A 20321-nucleotide genomic window follows, 5' to 3' on the forward strand; every position below is an offset into this window, starting at 1 on the left:
TAGGAAACTTGTATAACGCAGCTAAACTCATTGGTCACCAAGTAAATAAGCCTTTTAGTTTGGCCCATATATATTAAGCCCACCAATTTCTAGGCTCACTAGGTTTGCTTTGCCTAAATTGGCTCACAGAGCTATGCTTAAATGCCCTAATCAGGTCTGTCGTCAACTTCCTTGTCTAACAAGAAAGCCTTTCTCTGGTTTTGATAAGCTGACATTCGCGGACAATAACATCAACAAACAGATAGGAAATGTAATGACAAGTTGATCATCATGGAGTGAAACCAAAAAACTTTAGAGAATCTAAATATGTCATGGACCTCATGGTGGACTCCCAGGATGAAGAAGATGTCTCATTCTTGCATGGACCATTGCAACTTTAATGTAAGTCATCCACTGGTAAAGAACTTGTCCACCAGTTTGTGCTTGGAGGTAACTAATGGGTCAGCGTCGGGTGGTTAGAGTTTGTGTATTTAATGCTTAACCATTAAAAGTGACCTGATCTATAAGATTATCATGATGAAATAAAATACCATGATGAAATTAAAATTTGGAAAGACATCTAATTTACCAGAAATCGTAATGTAGTTCTTCTTATGGAGTTTGTGAAAATAGTACTTTAATGCCTAAAACTTATAGAATATTGGATTGTATTGTATTCTAAAAAATACATTATAAAGGAACATTTCTATAGACAACGCAGAATTATCTTCTTTTTAACACCTACCCATGAAAAATGCCTTTAGTCAATGAAATATCTAATTAACTGTTTTCTACATCGGAGTTTGATTTCACTAAATCGTGTCTCTCCAAGTCATAAGATTGATTATGATCGGATCTTATCGATCCAACCAATGAGCAAAAAAAAATACTCCCTCCGGATTTGAATATATGATGTTTTAGTTTTTTTTTCTTGTATACAAATGTATGATGTTCTACTTTTCATTAATGCATTTTGCTTTTAAAATAAAATGTAAAAAATATAAGTGGTTGAATTTTATTGGGATTCAAATAAATCTTTAAACTAACTAAAAGTAAAACCAAAAAGTATTTGATATAAGTAAGTATTTAATTTCTCTTAATATGTGTGCACAACCTTAAACATCATATATTCAAATATGGAGGGAGTAGTCCACACCTGAACTTTAACATTTTTGATTCCTATACAACTTAAATTTCTTGTTATCAAGCTAAAACTACACACACACACACAGAAGAGTTTAAACTCTACAACTCTTGGAAACACGCACAAAACACACAAATGTGAAAGGAAGTGAAAAAAAGCAAAGAGAACACATGGAAGGACGGGAACATCGAAGTCGGGAGCATAGGAATTATCAGCAAAAGGATCAGAAGGTGACACATTTAAGAGCCTAACTTTGCAGAAGTGTGTAGTTGGTCGAAGTGCGTGTTCTTGCACGTGCGCACATGTGTGAATTTGTTGAACCTTGCGTATTTCTTTTTTTCGTGCACACGTGCCCACATGCATGCCTGATTTTGCTAGCTATTATAGAGTTTCCTTAAGCTATATCAATCAAATCTATTTTTTTGTTCTTATTTTCTTAAGAGTATTTGAACTTACATGGCATGTGTGCAAAGCACGGATATCACTTCCATACACTTACAAGAAAAATATCTGAGAATTTAATCTTTATAATAAGATTTTATATTCAAATCTACTCAAAGCTTAATCATAGTATAATGACACCAGGACCCCCTTATTATAAGATTAACTCTCAGAAAAGTGCCATAATTAGGAGGTTTAGGGAAGAATTAAATTAGCTAGTACGAAAAGGAATAGAAAATGAAAAAAAGACAAAATGTGAGGGCATGTGATATCATAAAAGCGTAGTCAATAGACCGCTCGGATCTTCTTTGTCACCACTTGTCTGTCGAAGTCGCTTTGACCCATGCACCATCTAATTACTCCCACTAATTAATACTACAAATTAACATAAATAAATACCAATTATAAACATACAATGTATGATTAATGGGCATTTATCTCTGCTAGCCTAGTTTTGGGAGAATATGTCACGTGCAAACTTTCTATTAGCATGATATTTTTAATAAATCAAGTATTGAATTTTCACTCTAGCTAGTCAGATATACGTCGGTCGTTTATTTTTTGATGTCTCTGAAATTTATAAATTAGCAGGTTGGGTTTTGATCAAATGAAAAATGTATGGCCACGAACGTTGCATGTCATTCCCATGTTACATACTGGCAATGTAAGAAAAGAGTAACAAATTAAGTATGACAGAATTTATTTATACAAATTTGAATCGAGTTCACATGATGCGAATTTGCAAAGGTTGAGTGTGCCTAAATATCGCCGACTTATCCATTAGATTTTATTAATGTTATTTCGTTCACGTATGTTGCTGTAATAACGACAAAACAAGAGCCAAAAATTATTAGACCAACCTAAGGTTTGAAAATTAATAGGCGGAAGAAGTAGGAGAGGCTGATAATAAGTTAAAATAAGATATAACTTCGTATAAGACCAATAAACTGAATAAAATTAAGTAGAGATAGAAAGATAAATACATATAATGTACATGCATGTGTATAAATTGAGTAGATTCTTCACGCATTGTTTTTCTCTCTAAACCTTTCTCACCAACACTATCTCTTTCTTGTCACAGCAGTTCAATCTCAAGAACGAAAAGAAGAAGAAAATGTCGGGTTCGTCGGAATGGAGTAGTGGAAGCGAGTCAGGATGGACTCTGTACTTAGACCATTCTGTTTCTTCTTCTCCAAGCCCTTCTTGTTTACGAGACTCCAATGGGTTTGATAACAGAAGAAGAAGCAAAGACTCATGGAGCCAAAATTATGTGCATCAAGAAGAGGAGGAAGATTTGTCAATGATTTCAGATGCATCTTCTGGTCCAAGGAATATTTGTGAGGAAGGTTCTGTCAAAATCTTAAACAATGTTGGTCCTAAGATACAGAGCAAGAGAGAAAACAAAAGAATAGATTATGAGAAAATGAACTCTCTGCTTGATGACACTGCTAGTTCTCATGTAAGTCTTTTTTTCAAAGAAAAATCTGTAATCCCATGTGATATAATAGTCCATTATTTATCACTCTTTCCGCCAAGGACAAAGTTCAATCTACATTTTTTTTTTGTAATATGTATATATTAAATCCGTAGCCACATTACATCACATAGAATTCCAGGATTAGTTTGGCCTTAGCAATGATATAAACAAATATTTATAGGTATGATCTTGATACCTTCTATTTTGTATGTCTTGTAGATGTTGCAGAAAAGTAGTGTGGGTGGTAATAAGATAGAGCAAACCTTTCCAGAAAGTACATTGGATTATTCACAAGGCTTCTCAGCAACTCACTTTCAGGTTTCTCTCTCTCTCTCTCTCGCTCTCTCTCTCTCTCTCTCTCTCTCTCTCTCTCTCTCTCTCTCTCTCTCTCTTCACTCAGTGAGATTCTGTTTAAGCACACGTGACTTGTCTCAAGAGACTCACTACATGTGTTTGTTTTTTAAACAAGTAGGACAAAACAGCATTCCAAGATCAGTATGGTTATTTGCATACGGAAATTCTAAACAACCAGTTAGGTAATATATACTTGTTTACTCTTTACTCTTATGAAGTGTATATACTCCAATCTGACTAAAACGTTATCCTTGTTTACTCTTTACTCTTGTGCAGCTTTTATGGATTCAAGTAATGATTAAAGTGAATCTTATATTCCTTACGAAAGAAGTGCTATAAAAGAAACCCACAAGTGAAGGGATCGGATCGACTAAAGATAGGCTCTCAAATCTCCAATGGATCTGAATCTTTTATCTTGTGATTTGTAATTTCGTCACAAACGAGTTTTTTTCTCTTCCAGTTGCAATTTTCTGTCAGTGTAATGTAGCAGTATTTTCCCTCCTTTTACTGCGGATCATTTTCAGCTCAAACAAATAGTTACTAACAATATAATATATATAGATAGATTAACTTAGTAGCTTATAGGCTGAATATTATGCAGCAGAATATTGATAACACGAGGTTCACGTTGAGTGTACAGTAACATGCGCGTATACTCATTGATCAAACCTAATTTGAATCGGTAAATTCTCAACTTAAAGGAATAAGAGTCTCCTTTTCAAAAGCATTTTTACTGAAAAAAATTAAATCAGATGTGTCTTTAATTACAAAAACATACTTTACCACACCACAAAGCTAACCATAACTAAGCCTGGAACTTTTATCCGAGATCCGGATTCGATCCGTGATCCGATCCGGATCCGATCCGAAAATCCGGATATCCGATCCGAAAATCCGGATATCCGGAGAGGCCGAATCCGGATCCGGATAGTAAAATGTTGGATCCGTCAAAGCCGAATCCGGATCCAGATATTTTGATTTTTTAGTCTGGATATCCGGATCCGTAAATTTTATTAATAACTATTTCAAAAATAGTAATATCTATATATAAAAACTAATTTTATTTAATATATTTTCATTTTTATAATAGTATATATAAATTCTATGTAAATTTTGTAATATTATACATAGAAATAATTAAAAACATTATATATTTTTTATTTTTAAATTATTGTTAATATTTTATATATATTAATATTATTTTTTCTTTATTTTAAGGATCCAAATCCGGATCCGGATATCCGCCGGATATTATAATTTTTAGAAGGATATCCGACACCCGGATATCTGCGAACCCCGAATCCGGATAAGGATAATAAAATTATGGATCCGCCGGATAAGGATCTGGATCCAGATATCTTAAAATTGCCCGGATACCCGATCCGTCCCAGTTCTAACCATAACTAGAACTATTAGAAATATGTGATGCAATATAGGGAAAATACTTTGGTGGCACAGAAAAAAAGCAATAAAAGAACGAAAAAAAGTCAAGAAATGTAATAGATTTAGTGCCAATTAAGAAGGAAAGACGTGGGAACAAAAGTCCGGGAAGTCGAGGTATACGTGGGACACATGGCTCAGGCTAATCTACTTTCGTCCCATAGTGACCTAGCTGCATAATCACTTCGTCTTAGACCACCTCTGGTAGAAGTTCTTCTATTAGAACTCCCCTATTAAAATTAAAGAAATAAAAAAAAAATTAAATGAGAGAGTGAAAAGAGGTTCTAAAAACCCTTGTTTTAAAATCAACTAGGGGCATTGTGCTCCGCGCAAGCGCGGAGTTGTAGACATATTTCTTGTTTCATCGCAATATTTGTTAGGGTTATTGTAGCTGTGAATTTTGCGTTTTGGGTTGATCATTATTTTTTAATTTTTTTATTGTTATAGGGTTAGAATTGTGATGATGTACTGTATATGCACTGTTCTCCACTCATGAAGGACTAAACTGTGTTAGTAATGTGATTGATATAGTTCGTGGTGTTGTTTGCTGTGTCACTGAGAATTATTGTTTGTTTGTCTTTTTAATTTGTTACTTGCACTGTTGAGATTACATAAATTATATTAAGGTTGTTGAGAGTACCTTTTGTTTCTGGATATTTTTTCTCAAGTTTAGTTGTGTAAGTTGTGTGTATTAAGTAATAATTTTTTTTATTCTTATTATGTTGGTTATATGTTTTTTTTTAGTTTTAAACTTTCTGGTTTTACCGGACATTTAAAACAAATATATGAAGACTTGTAGAAATAACTATAAAATGAGTGACAATTAGTATTTGGATTTTAATGAGTTTTAAGCAAATATATGTATTTTTCATAAGAAGACAATAGCGTTGGCATGTTGACATTGAGCATGTAAGCTATTTTTATAAGACAAGAAGAGTGAGCAGGTGGAGATGTTGTTGCCGCATTTGTGTCTGTTGGGATTGTCTCTTGTGTCTCCAGGTGTGGCTGTGTTTGTTTCTCTTTTATTTGATGGGTAATATGTAAACAAAAATCATTGTTAGTTGTATTTATAAGAGTTTGTAACTTACTCTGCTTTTTTGTTTTGGTTGTCGTCTTCGTCTTTTTCGTAAGCATCTGTGAAAGTAAGTTTGTAAATTGTTAAATATTTGGTAGTGTAGTTTATATTTGTTTAGCTGACTCAATGTATATGTCGTTGAGTTTTAGTTGAGTTGATTGGTTTGGTATATTTGTTTTGAAGTTTATTTGTAAGATTAGACAAAAAGAGAGGTGATCATTAATGATTCATCTTTTTTGGGATTTTAGTTTTTGGTGTTTGATTGTTTGTATTATTGTGGTTTCTTTTAAACAGTAAAATAAAGATTTGTGTAAAATTAGATTGATAAGTAAGAGAGATAAATAGACGACCACAAATCTTGGGTATGAAATATTTTTGATTATTGATGTTAGCACAATATAGACAGTAATATAAAGGGAATTATGTGTTGATTGTTTCTTACGGATCAATGAGGAGACAGATAACGACTCGAGTTTTTTCTTTGGTGAGGCCAGAGCCCTGGACAGAACGGATTTTCCCAACCACGTCTGTGAGTTTAAATATCAGTTATGATATCAAAACATAATATAAACCCTGATGCAATATGATAATATACCTGGGAGTTCTAGGTTTTTGTTCGCAATCACTTGGAGATTGTCGAACAGTCTAATCTTGACTGAAGATTGATCTCAAGAGCACCCGTGATGACTTCATCAATAATGGTTAGTGAGATGAAATGAATGAGGAATGGAGGATCAGTTATCTTGTACATGCTTGAGCACCTAGAAACCTCAAAACGATCGACTTTCACAATGAAACCAGCTTTCAAAGATGGCATGTAATGATTAGCACGTCTGACGGGAGTAAACCCATGAATCACGGAATCTACAAATAATATTATTCAACAAAGAATCAGGAAATAAATTAAAACAATTATGTTAAATAAGTGTTATAGATCGAAGATTAACTTACCTTTTCATCAAGGAAGAGAACCGTGATTCCCACAAACTCCCTGTCTTTCTTGAAGTTCAGGGAATCCCAGAAGCGAGGAAGCCAGAGGCTATGCTCTGACTACTACGACCAAGACGGAGAGATTCGAAGGTTGAGTGACGGACGCTGGGACGCCGGTTTGACGAATTGGAGAGGCAGAGAGAAACATTTTCTAGAAGTTGGTTAAATCTAAAAGGAATCAATGAGTTTTGTGGAGATGCAGATTGGGTTCATCAAAGATGAGAATCATATATATAGGGTTTATATAGGGGCTACAAATCAGGAACATTTATGTTCAAGCGATTTAAGATGTGGACATGAAGAGTTCACCGGTGAAAAAATAGATTACGAACAGACACATGGCGCAACTCTGTAACTCAGACTTGTTTGAGACAGTAATGAAAAGAACTCAAACTCATGTTAAACGACAACAGTTTACAATATGAGAAAACTATAATTGTTGCAAACTTGAGCTTTTTTCATATAACGTGATGAATCTCATTTAAAAATGAAACCCATAACGCACTTGTAGGCCCGACCCTCAGAGGAAGCCGAAGAAGCAAGAGCTTCCGACCTTCATAAATATATATTAGGTTCGACCATCAATTTACAAACTATCATTTAGCTTAGTGGTATAAATGTTGGTGTTTATATCTCAATAACCCGGGTTCGAGCCATGGACTTGACATTTTTTCACACTTTTTAAAAGTGGGGCCCACAAAACGCTGACGTGACGCGCTGAGGAGTGAGCAAAAACTCATCTATTATAATATAGATTCTAAACATTTTTATCCACATATCGTGAAACTAACATTTTAATGATTTAAAAAATATCAAATTTAATTGCATAATTAAAGTATGAATATTTTTATTTTTATAGAACCTTGCATGATTTCTAATGGTTGGAGATAGTCTTTATATTTGCTCTTGAGTCATAGTTATATATATATATGTATTTTTTTTTTTTTTGAATTATACAGGGGTATCCTGGTCCCACAGAAGTGGTCCAGACTAGTCACGTGTTGCCACGTATCGGTTCTATGTCCCTGACTATGCCAAAATGTTAATTCTCCAGTGGCCGGAACTCAAACCCTGATGACTTCACCGTATTGAACTTTTTACCCTCAAGTTAATCACCACCAGATCACGAACCCTGGTTGAAACCTTTATAAAACATGAATAAATAGCTTAAGGAAAAAATAAACTTAAATCTCTTCAAGAAACGCCACCGAATCTTGTTCTCTGGTCGTTGTTATGCATCCCTCTTAGACACAACTCTAAGACTCGAAGAGTTATAGATTCGATAAAACTAATTCTGAAGAGCTTTACAGTTTTTACTTTTAAAGATTCAGTTATTTGTAAGAGTTCTGAGTGAGTTTGGAAGTGTCAACCGGCACAAGATTGGATGGGCCTTATTGCATTATGGTTCATCTGAACTTTACCCAAGCTAAAATCATGAAAAGTATACAATTCAACATAATTTTAAAATATTTTGGGATTTTTTTATAGTGAAAAAGAAAATTAGTTTTTTTTTTAACACTGAAAGAAAATTAGTTATATATATTATGTTGCAGGTTATAAGGTTATGTACAAAGAATATAATAACTTTAAATTTTGACGGTATTTTATATTGCCATTTAAATCTATCAGCTGAATGAAATTTGAATATTTGTCATGAACAAAATATGTATTTGTCTATTTGTTGACGTCTTCAAATAATTAGAAAATTTCTTTAATTTGTTTTGATTAGAAGCTTTATTCGTATGAAAATTTGATATTATCAGCTGCTGCATTATCTCTCATTAATCTTTTAAAGTTTTCCATATTTAGAAATATTCATTACCAAAAATATCACTTTGATAAGAGAAATTCTTGGGTTCACCCTAGGGGGTGAACCTCTACATTCACCAACCAATAGTGTTTGAGTATTAGATATTTGATATCTTTTAAAAAAAGAAATAAAATTAAATATCCAAATTAGATTATATTTTTAAAATAAAATAATAAAAATACATAAAAATAGTTACAAAAAAAAATATTGTTAAATCTTCAGCAAAATATTAAATCCTATACCCTAAATCCTAAACTCCAAACCCTAAATTATAAACCTTAAATCTTGGATAAACCGTAAACCATTGGAAAATTTTAAACCCTAAATCATACATTAAAAACTAAATCTTAATAACACTAAACCCTAAACCCTAATCACTAAACCCTAAACCCTTGGATAAACCCTGAACCCTTGGATAAATCATAAACTTTAGGGTTTAACAATATTTTTTTTTGTAACTATTTTTATGTATTTTTATTGTTTTATTTTAAAAATATAATCTTATTTGGAAATTCAAATTTGTTTCCTTTTTAAAAAGATATCAAATATCAATTACTCAAACACTATTGGTTGGTGAATCTAGAGTTTCAGTCTAGCGGGTGAACTTAAGAATTTCTCTCTTGTTTTCTTGTTTTTTCTTTAAATTCGTTTTTTGTATGGCGAGGGACGTCGATATCATGCCTTAATTAGCCCCCATATTTGTCTATATGGTTGTAAGTTGCATCTATTTTCTCTTCAATGTAGTTAGGTTCGAAGAGAGAATACTTTAATAATTCAAGGCAAGCTTAAGTATCTGCTTAACCATGCGATCTCAAGTTACAATCCCTGTTAATTTTCAGAACCCCACTTGGTACGTAAATTCGTCTAAACTCTTTGATTTTTAATTGGATATCACAAACTGTCATCACTGGATTACCATCACCTAGTTGAGTCAACTTTGATGAAGTGAAAAAAAAAAAAAAAAAAAAAAAAAACTTTGATGAAGTGAAGAAGTTCATTATATATATAATGTACAGTCTGCATGTATATGGTTGCGTATATGCGATTTGTTGACACTTGCCAGGTAATTTAAAGCTTGTGATTGAAAAAAGAAGAAGGTGGGTGCTCACATTAATTTCACTTTTAAGCCTAATATGTGAAATCTTGGAGCACCTCCGATGGGGGTTTCTACCCATTGGAGTTCTAAAAATGAATATGTGTATATATATATATATATATATTGTATATGTGTATGTAGTTATGAGGTCCATTAAATAGTGTAGAACCCCTATCCAAAGGTTCTAAAAACAAAACTTTTAAAACCTTTAGGTAAGGGTTCTAGACTATTTAATGGACTCCACAATTACATATACATATACAATACATACATACACACATATTCATTTTTAGAACTCCAACGGGTAGAACCCCCATCGGAGGTGCTCTTAGGACTCTTTATATGTCATTGTTGTTGTCCTTCGTCTAATTCTCTCTCATCTATATGTACAATTTTACAGACATACATTAATTTGCCGACGAAATCTACCGTCGACTGTTTTTACACTTTAATAGGGTGAAAATTCAGACTTTTTGTTTTAATTTATATGTGCATCTCCGATTATTACTCTGGACTCATTGGGGGAAAACAGCTTATTCATGCCCGCACTATGAAATCAGGAAAAATACATACCCAAACAATATTAACGTGCCAAAACATTCCTAAACTAAATAAGAATTTGAATTGCATACCTAAACTCATAATAAATAGTTAAAACATGTCTATAGCCGGTTATATGATGATTTGGACTATTTTTTAAAAAAAATTATAGTTTAGTCCCTATAATTCTATTTTTTGTTAATATGCCTTAAATAACTTAAATAATCAAATTTATCGTATTTATAATTTTAATTTGAAAAGTACAATTTTATTTTTTTACCAGATTTTACCAGATTTTACTTTTTTACCAGATTATTACACTGGACTCATAGGGGGAAAACAGCTTATCTATGTTTGCACTATGAAACCAAGAAAAATACATACTCAAACAATATTAACGTGCTAAAACATTCCTAAACTAAATAAGAATTTGAATTGCATACATAAACTCATAATAAATAGCTAAAACATGTCTCGTAACTGACACGTGTCAGTCCATTTTAAAATATATTGATTTTTTTTTTAATTATTATCTTTTAGTTTTTATCATTTTATTTGTTTGTAAAGTACCACAAATAATAAAAATAATCAAATTGACCTTTTTATAATTTCAAAATTGGAAATAAATTTTAATATATGGTGATATATAAAATAGAAATATTTTTTTATCAAATAAAATAGATTTAATAATATAAATATATTATTTTAATTATTATTTCATATTGTAATATTTGATACAAAAAATTTAAATAAATAGAAAACAACATAAAACAGTATCATAATTTAAAGCCTGATTTAGTCTCAATAGTTCTTAAAGTTTATAACATATTTTTTATATTTTCTTAGGTTATTTTAGTTGCAAATCTTATTATGTGCTTGTGTGATATATATAATATAAATAAAATTAAAAATTTGTAATTTTTGTTTGTAGTCATCAAAACCAATGTTAATTACACTAGGCATAATGTGTGCGCTTGACCCTAACCTAGCGCCGAATCAATTATTTTGTAATTATACGAGAATTAATTGGGAAATAGTTTTGTAAACTTTTTGTGTATTATTAATATTATATACTAGTTTTGTAGCAAAATAAAAATAATGTAATATGGTCTAGTGGTTTTGTGCGATATTTGTTTTCTTGAGATGCTGCGTTCGAAACTATTTTTGGTTAACTAGCCATTCTTTTCTTTTTATTAAGGGTAATATTATTAAAGATCTCTACTGTAAAATCAAATTTCTAAAGAGTATTTTTAGTTATGTTGATTAAAATTTGAATGACTATATTTGTAAAGAAAATTTTATATAAATATAAATTGAGTGGTATTTCTTGTAAATATTACATATGAGTAAGATTATTTATAATTAATTCTCATGTTTTAATAAGGTAGATAACATACTTTGATAACTAAATTAATTAATATATTGTATATGATGACTATCTAAATTTCTGATAAATAATTAAATTTATTATTTAAATTTAATTAAAATCTGGTAAAAAAAATAAAATTGTACTTTTCAAATTAAAATTACAAATACGATAATTTTGATTATTTAAGTTATTTAAGGCATATTAACAAAAAATAGAATTATAGGGACTAAACTACAATTTTTTTTTAAAAAAAATAGTCCAAATCATCATATAACCGGCTATAGACATGTTTTAACTATTTATTATGAGTTTAGGTATGCAATTCAAATTCTTATTTAGTTTAGTAATGTTTTGGCACGTTAATATTGTTTGAGTATATATTTTCCCTGGCTTCATAGTGCGGGTATGAATAAGCCGTTTTCCCGACTCATACCTTAAAAAGCTACATTAGCTAAGATTATATATTAAGAGAATCATTTAGTGGGGGAATTAATAGAAACTTGGCCAGGGAAAAATACAAAACCACTATCACAAAGCATTATTAAAAAAGGAAAAAAAATGTAAAACATCAGTTAAAATCTTTGGTTTAAAACAGCACTTAATATAATATATGAGTATGATTTTATCTCTTTGGTTGTAGGGAGTTTAAAAACTCATATATTGTCTTCCAACTTAAAGTATGAGTTGAAAATATTTATATGTTCGAAACAAAATTAATGTTTTGGATATCTAGTTCCGTTGGTTTTTGGATAATTGAATATAACAACTTTAATTGGATACGAGGCTTTCTTCCCGAAGACTTTATTATATCCAAATAAAGTCGTTAATTATACTGAAAATAACATATCCGAGAAATATGTTAAGGTTCTATGAATATACAATGAAGCCTTCTTTGGTTTGGACTTGTAGTGCTTCTGATGACTGTCGTGCAGCCTCTTCATTCTTCTACAGTCTATATGTATCTCTAGGCTGGACTCTTCACCACATACCACTCCAATACCCGTCTACGTACGTCAAATTGATCCCAGCATATATGTAAGAGTAAAGAGTTGGAAACAATAGTTATTTGCAAGAGGACTGTTGACAGCTAATACTAAGTAGTTGGGAGAAAACAAAAAATGTAGGTGATCACATTGATTACACTTTGTATAGCTTGAAATTATAAATCGGACTCTCATGTGATCTTGTTGTTGTACTCGGTTGAATTCTTTCTCTCGCTCATACGTACATACAAACATAAATTATGTCGACAGAAACGGAGATCGTGAGTGTTCTTCAGTACCTTGACAACAAATCCATATTGGTCATTGGAGCTGCTGGGTTCTTAGCAAATAGTACTCTCTCTCTCCCTTTTCTCTGTCTCTCTTTACATTCATATACATATACATATGTATAAATCCTTTTCTCTTAGCAAATAGCTGCTTGGTTGTGTTGGTTTGCTAAGATTTGGCCACCCAAGATTAGCAAAACAGAAAAAGTTGTAGATAATATCTTTTTTTTTGGATAAAAAAAAGTTGGTAGATAATTAATACTCGGACATTATCATATGATGTTAGACACGAACCTTATAACATATTATAAGTTTTCAAATATAGACTGCAGCATGCATGCGTGACTTAGACAATGAAGTTCACGCATTGTAAATACTCGTAGGCTTTTACCGATCACCATTTAAGATATCGTAAATATTTAATCAGTAATCAGTAAGTAATTTGTGGGATGATGTCCAAACAAGACTGCGTATATCTCCGTATTCAGTACAAGATGCGTCTTATATTCAGTAACAGACAAGTACTTTTCTAGCTAGACTATCTTCAAACTAGCTCTTAAATTTGTTAATCTAAAATAAGGTTATTTAAATTCAAATGCAGTTTTCGTGGAGAAGATATTAAGGGTGGCACCTAACGTGAAGAAACTCTATCTTCTTCTAAGAGCATCAACTGAAAAATCTGCTACCCAGAGGTTTAAAGACGAGGTTTGTCCCTTCATACTAGGTTTGAAATGACTGAGTTGCTATAGGTTTAGTTGTTGTTTATTAAAAAAAAAACTATTTAGCCACTCAATCAAGTTTTACAATTACAAAAGATCTTAACAATTAGGTAAGTTTGTACCCCCCCAAACGAAAAAAAGGATCTTATTGGTTTTTAAACTTTTTATTAACTACATACATAATTTTTTTTATAATTTCTCTAACAAAACTAAACCCTAACCGTAACCCATATATAGTAAAAAAACAAAACCCTAACCCATTTGTCAATAAAATAAAATATATGGTGTAATTGGTAGTAGGTGTTGATGATGTTCACTGCCCCCATTTATTTATACAACACCAAATTAACATCAATCAAACTTTACTAAAATTTTAAAATCCACAGCTTTTAAATTAACTTATTGTACAAGTGCTTTCTACAACCAAATATCTAGAGCTTATTTTTTTCGAGCTTTCCACGATAAATAAATATCTAAAACCTATGAACTACTTTTCATCGTTAAGCATAATTTTTTGAGCTTTCCACAATAAATAATTAAATACATATTCATTTAATTAAGTTACATTCAAAAAGTATTTAATTTTATAAACAATGCAACTACATATATAAACTTATATAATTACTTTATAAAAAATAAAACCCATGTGTATTACTAATATATTTCTTAAAATATTATTATAACTTATGATTTGAAATTTTTCGAAAACTTCAATAAAATAATATGAATTACTATAATATAAATTTTAATTGTATCTTTTAAAATCTTTGCTAATATATGTATACTATATTAATCTACAATTAAATTTATTATTTTGTATTTAAATTAGTCAAAATTCTACACTTAAATTCTACAACAATAAAATTTACTGCCATAGCAAAAATGTACAAAAACAAATTCTACAAAAATTTCTTTAAACCTACAGCCGTTACCACCCATAGATAATCATTAACTTAACAAAATTTAATAGTTATTTTTAAATAGTTATACGCAATTTTCAACTGAATGTTTTCATAAATAGCATTTAATCTATTATATAGATTCTATAGTTTAAGTTTGAATAACAAATGAACTAGTATATATGTATGTATATATATATATATTATTTAAATACAGAAATTCATCTAAGATTAATAAAGCTAACACAATATAATTATTAACAAGGTACTCTTTATATAAATAAATTATTTTAACTACCTATTAGTACACATATATTATACTCATATAAAATTTTGTATAATATTTTTCTTAAAAGCGCGTATGGACCGCCATCCATTTATGCTGATATAGCTTTTGAGGTGTTGAAAATCATTGCAGATTTTAGGGAAGGACTTGTACAGGGTACTGAAGGAGAAGTATGGTCCAAATCTAAATCAACTTACATCTGAGAAAGTTACTGTTGTCAGTGGGGACATTTCCCTTGAGGATCTGGGTCTTCAAGACACTGACTTGGAACATGAGATGATCCACCAAGTTGATGCCATTGTTAATTTAGCTGCAACTACTAAATTTGATGAAAGGTACTGATTTTGATATCTTTTTTTGTTTGGTCGGCTAACTATATCTAACTACTGAGTCATTCAACCACCATATACAGTACCAAACAAAATATAAAGACTGGTTTTTGATCGGTAATACAACCCCTCAGCAATAGATTTTGATTTCTTGTAAACTAAATATGTTATCAGTCCATTTAAAACCAACAACATATTAGCGCGACATCAACTATATATAGACCGATGGTTTTTTTTTAAAACGTGTATAGACCAATGAAAACAAGTTGCAACAGTAAAAAGTATATATAGACTATGGCATGTGTTCAGACAAGTCAGTAATTATAATTGATATATTTAGAGTACTAAAGGAATGTTATATCAACCGCAGATACGATATAGCACTTGGTATCAACACACTGGGCGTCCTCAATGTCTTGAATTTCGCCAAGAGATGTGCAAAGATTAATATTTTTGTTCAAGTATCAACAGGTATATACAAAAACAAAACTCTGGTGTCAGTGACTGTGAAATAAAATGTGTTTATTAGGTAGCAAATGATAGTATATTTTACGTACAAGGGTTTTTCCATGTCAACTAATCTTTCAAGTGAACATAAAAGGTTCGAATAGCAACCATAATGGTGGTCTGTAATGTAAGGTTTCTCAATAGTTTACAATCTTTTATATTCTACTACCATTTTCCTGATCCGTATCTTAAGGAAAAGGACCCTAATTATATACGCTTACAATCTTTTATATTCTACTACCAATTCTTCAAAAGCGGGTGCTTTAGAAGAGTATGAAACGATTAAGACATTTTGAGTTTATAGCAAGAAATAAAAGTGGTCACGTGGAAGATTAAATGGGATGGAACATTATATGGAAACAGAACAATAATTTAACATAGCTTAGATTATCACGATATTGACATGTAACAAATAACTACCAAGTACGTACCAAAAAACTAATAATAACTACCCAGTACGAACCAGGGGCGGAGGTAGAGAGGGGAGGGTGGGGTCAGGTGACCCCACTAAAATTGGAGAAAAAAAAATTTTGGTGTATTTTTTTGAAAATTATTGTAATATTTAGTTAAAATATAGTATTTGACCCCACTAATTTATGTATAAATTTTTATATGTCCTTTTAATTTTGTAAAAAAAAAAAATATTTCTGTAATAATAATATATACATATTAAATTTATATATTATGATTCCAGTCAAAAATATTTCTGGTTCCGCCACTCGTACGAACCCAACAGTAGATATATTATGGTTTACTCTTTCCTTCTTTAATAGAAGATCTACCAACATAAAACATATAACTAATTAACAACTCTCATATATATATATATATATATATATATATATATATTTGGAACACTAACAACTCTCATATATATTGCCAATTTATTGACTTTTTTTTGTGCATATTGCCAATTTATTGACATTGATCACTGTTTACAAGTAATCTGGTTTTATTGGATAAATTATTATTTTTTAAACTGATTGAGAACATGGTGCCTTTTTTACTGGATAATTAAAACCACCAAGTAACAACATTTATAATATAGCTTACGTTTGCGGGGAAAAATCTGGTTTGATAATGGAAACACCATACCGTATGGGTGAGACGTTGAATGGAACCACCGGCCTAGACATCAACCATGAGAAGAAATTGGTCGAGGAGAAACTTGACCAGCTCCGTGTCACCGAAGCCTCTCCTGAAACCATCACTCAAACCATGAAAGATATGGGGCTCACCAGGTTCTATTCCCAAATATGTGTTGCAATAAAATGCCAATTGGTGTTAATCTTTGAAATGATTAATGACTATAGTCTAAATAATATGATAGGGCAAGAACGTATGGATGGCCAAACACTTACGTTTTCACAAAAGCAATGGGAGAGATGATTGTAGGGGCAAAAAGGGGGAATTTACCACTTGTGTTGATTCGTCCGTCAATTATTACTAGCACTATCAAAGAACCATTCCCTGGCTGGACCGAAGGCATCAGGTTCGAACACAGGGTTTCATACAACATATTAAAAATATATATTTATATATACACGTTGTTTTGTATTTTTTTTGTACATGTTCTTAATCAAATTACAGTTGCAATTAGTAAATCAACTTTAAAAGCTGAAAAGGCTTTAAGAAAATTCTAGGAAGTCCTAAAAGTCAAATATTATCCAGTCAGATTTTATTAATTTAAAAGTCATCAAAACCTTTTAAAAACACTCAAAATCATTTTCGTAGTTATTTTGTTTACTAATCAAGAGTTTTTTCTAAATCCTATAAAACATGGTTTTTGTTTTTGTTTTTTCTGTTTCTTAGATTACAACCGCTACTAAAAGCTTACAGCCAAAAAATTATTACCAAGCATGTCGACCAATATTTTTATTCATAGTATTTTGGTGTACTAGCTAGAAAATAATAGTATATGGGAAGTTAAATAGTTTTTCAAATATATCTTAAAACATTTAGATTTATATTCATAATAAATAGGACAAGTATATTAAAGCTTTTGTAAATAATTAAATGATTGTGATATTAGGCTACTTATGATTGTACCACTCTTTAATGTACAGGACCATTGATACTCTAGGTGTCGGATATGGTAAGGGCAGACTCACATGCTTCCTTGGTGATCTTAATGCTGTTTCCGATGTGGTACATACTTTCGTTCACATTCAACTTGTTCTACATTGTGCATTAACATTTCCTCGGATAGCACATACATATAAATTATAATCAACACAGTACAATACCACTATATATCTCAATAATCCATAAAAATGAATCAAATGTGCTCAAGGATTTCTCACACGTACATATGCTTTATTCTTTTTAACTAGCGTTCTACATCTTCTCTTCACATTAATTTTTAGCTTAGGATGAAAAATTAAAAAGAGTTTAAAAAAATAGCATTACTTATCATCATTTAATGTTTTTATAAATTTATGAATCAGATGCCAGCAGATATGGTAGTAAATTCGATGTTAGTGTCGATGGCTGTTCAAGCTGGAAAACAGAAAGAAACTATTTATCATGTGGGTTCCTCGCTAAGAAATCCCTTGAAGAATGAGAAACTTCCTGAGATAGCATACCATTGTTTTACTACCAAACCATGGACTAACAAAGAAGGGAAGGTGGTTCGTGTAAAGAATATCGAGATTCTGAGTTCTATGGCTAGTTTCCACAGATACATGGCCATACATTACTTGATCCCATTAAAGGTACTATATTTTTTTAGATTTTGAATAAGCGAAAACTGGGCTCCTAATCACGCATATATGTTTCTTTTTGGTTTACTACAGGGACTTGCATTATTAAACATTGTATTATGCAAGCTTTTGGACAAAAGTTTGAAGGATTTTCATAGGAAGATAAACTTTGCATTCCGGCTCGTTGAACTTTACCAGCCCTACCTCTTTTTCAATGGAGTGTAAGTAACTTAATTATCAGTTTCTCACTATGTTATTTGTTCTCTAATCTAATGTGGTTTGAGATCTAAAACAAATGTTGTGCAGATTTGATGATACAAACACGGAAAAGCTGCAAGGAATTGTGTTGAAGACAGAAGCCGAAACCGAGATGTTCTGTTTTGATCCAACAGTTATCAATTGGGACGACTATTTTGTGGATATACATGTTCCTGGACTGGTTAAGTACGTTTTCTAATGATCTCATTTGTGTAACCTTTGTTTTATCATGTTCCAACGAGTATAAACTGTGTGGAAAATATAGTACTCGTTGATCTGTTTTTATTCGGCTACGTTTTCAAACTTGGGATGTTGCTATTTAAATGTTTACTTTCAGCATTTGCATATCTATAATGGAACTATAATTTTTCAATAAAATTTTATATGACGTCTTATGTTCTCTATATGAGTTAATAGTATCCATTATCCAATATTGAAAATAACAGTCCTTCCATTTTATAATAATAATAATAATCTGAAAGGCGAATAACCTCTTTGACATGATGTTCTTCGCAACTTCATCATTGACAAAACACCTACCAGAAACTAAATGGTATGAACATAGTGTTTGCACATGGTAGTACTAGTATCGAACCCTAACCTATCACCAGTACATGTTTTTTATTTTCAGGGCATCTCCAATTTCACTATATTTTCTACTCTAAAATAGAGTCCAAAATAAAAATATTCTAATGGTACTCTATTTTTCACTATATAATAGAGTAAAAAATGGGTAAATGACGTCAACATATTTCCACACCACAAATATCATATAGTAACAATTCCACGCAATCTTTCATCCTCGACCTAATTCCACATATTAGAAGTATTAAAACCTATTTCTCCCCAATCCAAAAGATCAAAACTCGTATCTCCGTAATGTATTAAGTATGAACTAAAATCCACACAATCCGATTTAGATCGGTTTACTATTCAAAAATTTGAAACTTACCCAATGGGTAACCTAATTGAATCGATACAATCTGATTTTAAAATTTTACCAAAGTCTGATTGGGAAGTTGGGTCGTGATGTGATCTTGGGCTCATATATGAAGTTATGGGCATGAAAAACATTCAGAAATTGACCCATGATGTTAGCTAATATGTCCGGCCTATTTTCATGAAGTTACAAGCCTAAGAAGAATCAAAATCAAGTGGTTTCTTTGCTTTCTAAGAAAAGTGACGAAAATCAAAAATTAAATTGCATGGAAAGCTTCTCTCTTGCAAGCAAAGAAATGCTTGTTTCAAGAACCTTCTCTCTCCTTCATGCACTAATTTTATCATTTCACATGTAATAAAATCTAGTTTTGTGAGCAAGTTTAGCTTCATTATAAATAAGTTGTAATAGCAATCGAAATGAATAAGAGTTGAGTTTATATTTTTGGAAACCTTGAGAGTGATTCTCAAACATGTTTTCGATCATGGTGTGTCATATCCATTGGTCAAAACTTTTATGATTGCTGTTGTGTAATATCCTTCAATCTAAGTCAATCTAACTTGGTGTATCATATCCAAGGGCGATTGTTATAGGGTAAATCATCAGAAGCCATCCGCAATTTCTGTGTGACTTTTCGATCCACGTCTCTTGATCGTTTGTGCTTTCTTGCTCATTCGGTGCAAAGCTTATCCTCCTTGG

At 31.2% G+C, this 20321-nt stretch overlaps 2 protein-coding genes across 3 annotated transcripts; both read left to right on the forward strand.

Annotated features, from left to right (window-relative positions):
* The first annotated feature begins 2214 nt into the window (after window positions 1-2214).
* Window positions 2215-3896, forward strand: LOC106443751 (protein SOB FIVE-LIKE 5-like). Of its 2 annotated transcripts, none has more exons than XR_007318275.1 (4): window positions 2215-3023; window positions 3261-3359; window positions 3511-3577; window positions 3672-3896. XR_007318275.1 is itself a non-coding variant. In XM_048745179.1 (4 exons), the coding sequence occupies exons 1-4, from the start codon at window positions 2679-2681 to the stop codon at window positions 3695-3697; spliced, it is 534 nt and encodes a 177-aa protein (XP_048601136.1). In that variant the 5' UTR covers window positions 2230-2678; the 3' UTR covers window positions 3698-3896. The 2 variants fall into 2 exon arrangements, 1 of the variants encoding a protein (XP_048601136.1); XM_048745179.1 differs by having other exon boundaries at window positions 2230-3023; window positions 3514-3577.
* Window positions 3897-12810: 8914 nt separating this feature from the next.
* On the forward strand, window positions 12811-19078 carry LOC106438558 (fatty acyl-CoA reductase 3). Its single transcript, XM_048745180.1, has 10 exons — window positions 12811-13049; window positions 13587-13690; window positions 15022-15224; window positions 15589-15689; window positions 16774-16966; window positions 17056-17217; window positions 17792-17873; window positions 18173-18439; window positions 18521-18648; window positions 18734-19078. Exons 1-10 carry the CDS (start codon window positions 12959-12961, stop codon window positions 18882-18884), a joined length of 1482 nt encoding a protein of 493 aa, XP_048601137.1. The 5' UTR covers window positions 12811-12958; the 3' UTR covers window positions 18885-19078.
* Window positions 19079-20321: the final 1243 nt, after the last annotated feature.

Source organism: Brassica napus, chromosome C1 (assembly GCF_020379485.1).
Source record: "Brassica napus cultivar Da-Ae chromosome C1, Da-Ae, whole genome shotgun sequence".
Taxonomy (NCBI): Eukaryota; Viridiplantae; Streptophyta; class Magnoliopsida; order Brassicales; family Brassicaceae; genus Brassica; species Brassica napus.

Coding starts and splice junctions, on each gene's coding strand:
- LOC106443751 (XM_048745179.1), top strand. CDS start 2,679: ATGTCGGGTTCGTCGGAATGGAGTAGTGGAAGCGAGTCAGGATGGACT. Junction 3,024..3,260: donor ATGACACTGCTAGTTCTCAT/GTAAGTCTTTTT, acceptor TATGTCTTGTAG/ATGTTGCAGAAAAGTAGTGT. Junction 3,360..3,513: donor TCTCAGCAACTCACTTTCAG/GTTTCTCTCTCT, acceptor TTAAACAAGTAG/GACAAAACAGCATTCCAAGA.
- LOC106438558 (XM_048745180.1), top strand. CDS start 12,959: ATGTCGACAGAAACGGAGATCGTGAGTGTTCTTCAGTACCTTGACAAC. Junction 17,874..18,172: donor TTAATGCTGTTTCCGATGTG/GTACATACTTTC, acceptor TTTATGAATCAG/ATGCCAGCAGATATGGTAGT. Junction 18,649..18,733: donor TACCTCTTTTTCAATGGAGT/GTAAGTAACTTA, acceptor AATGTTGTGCAG/ATTTGATGATACAAACACGG.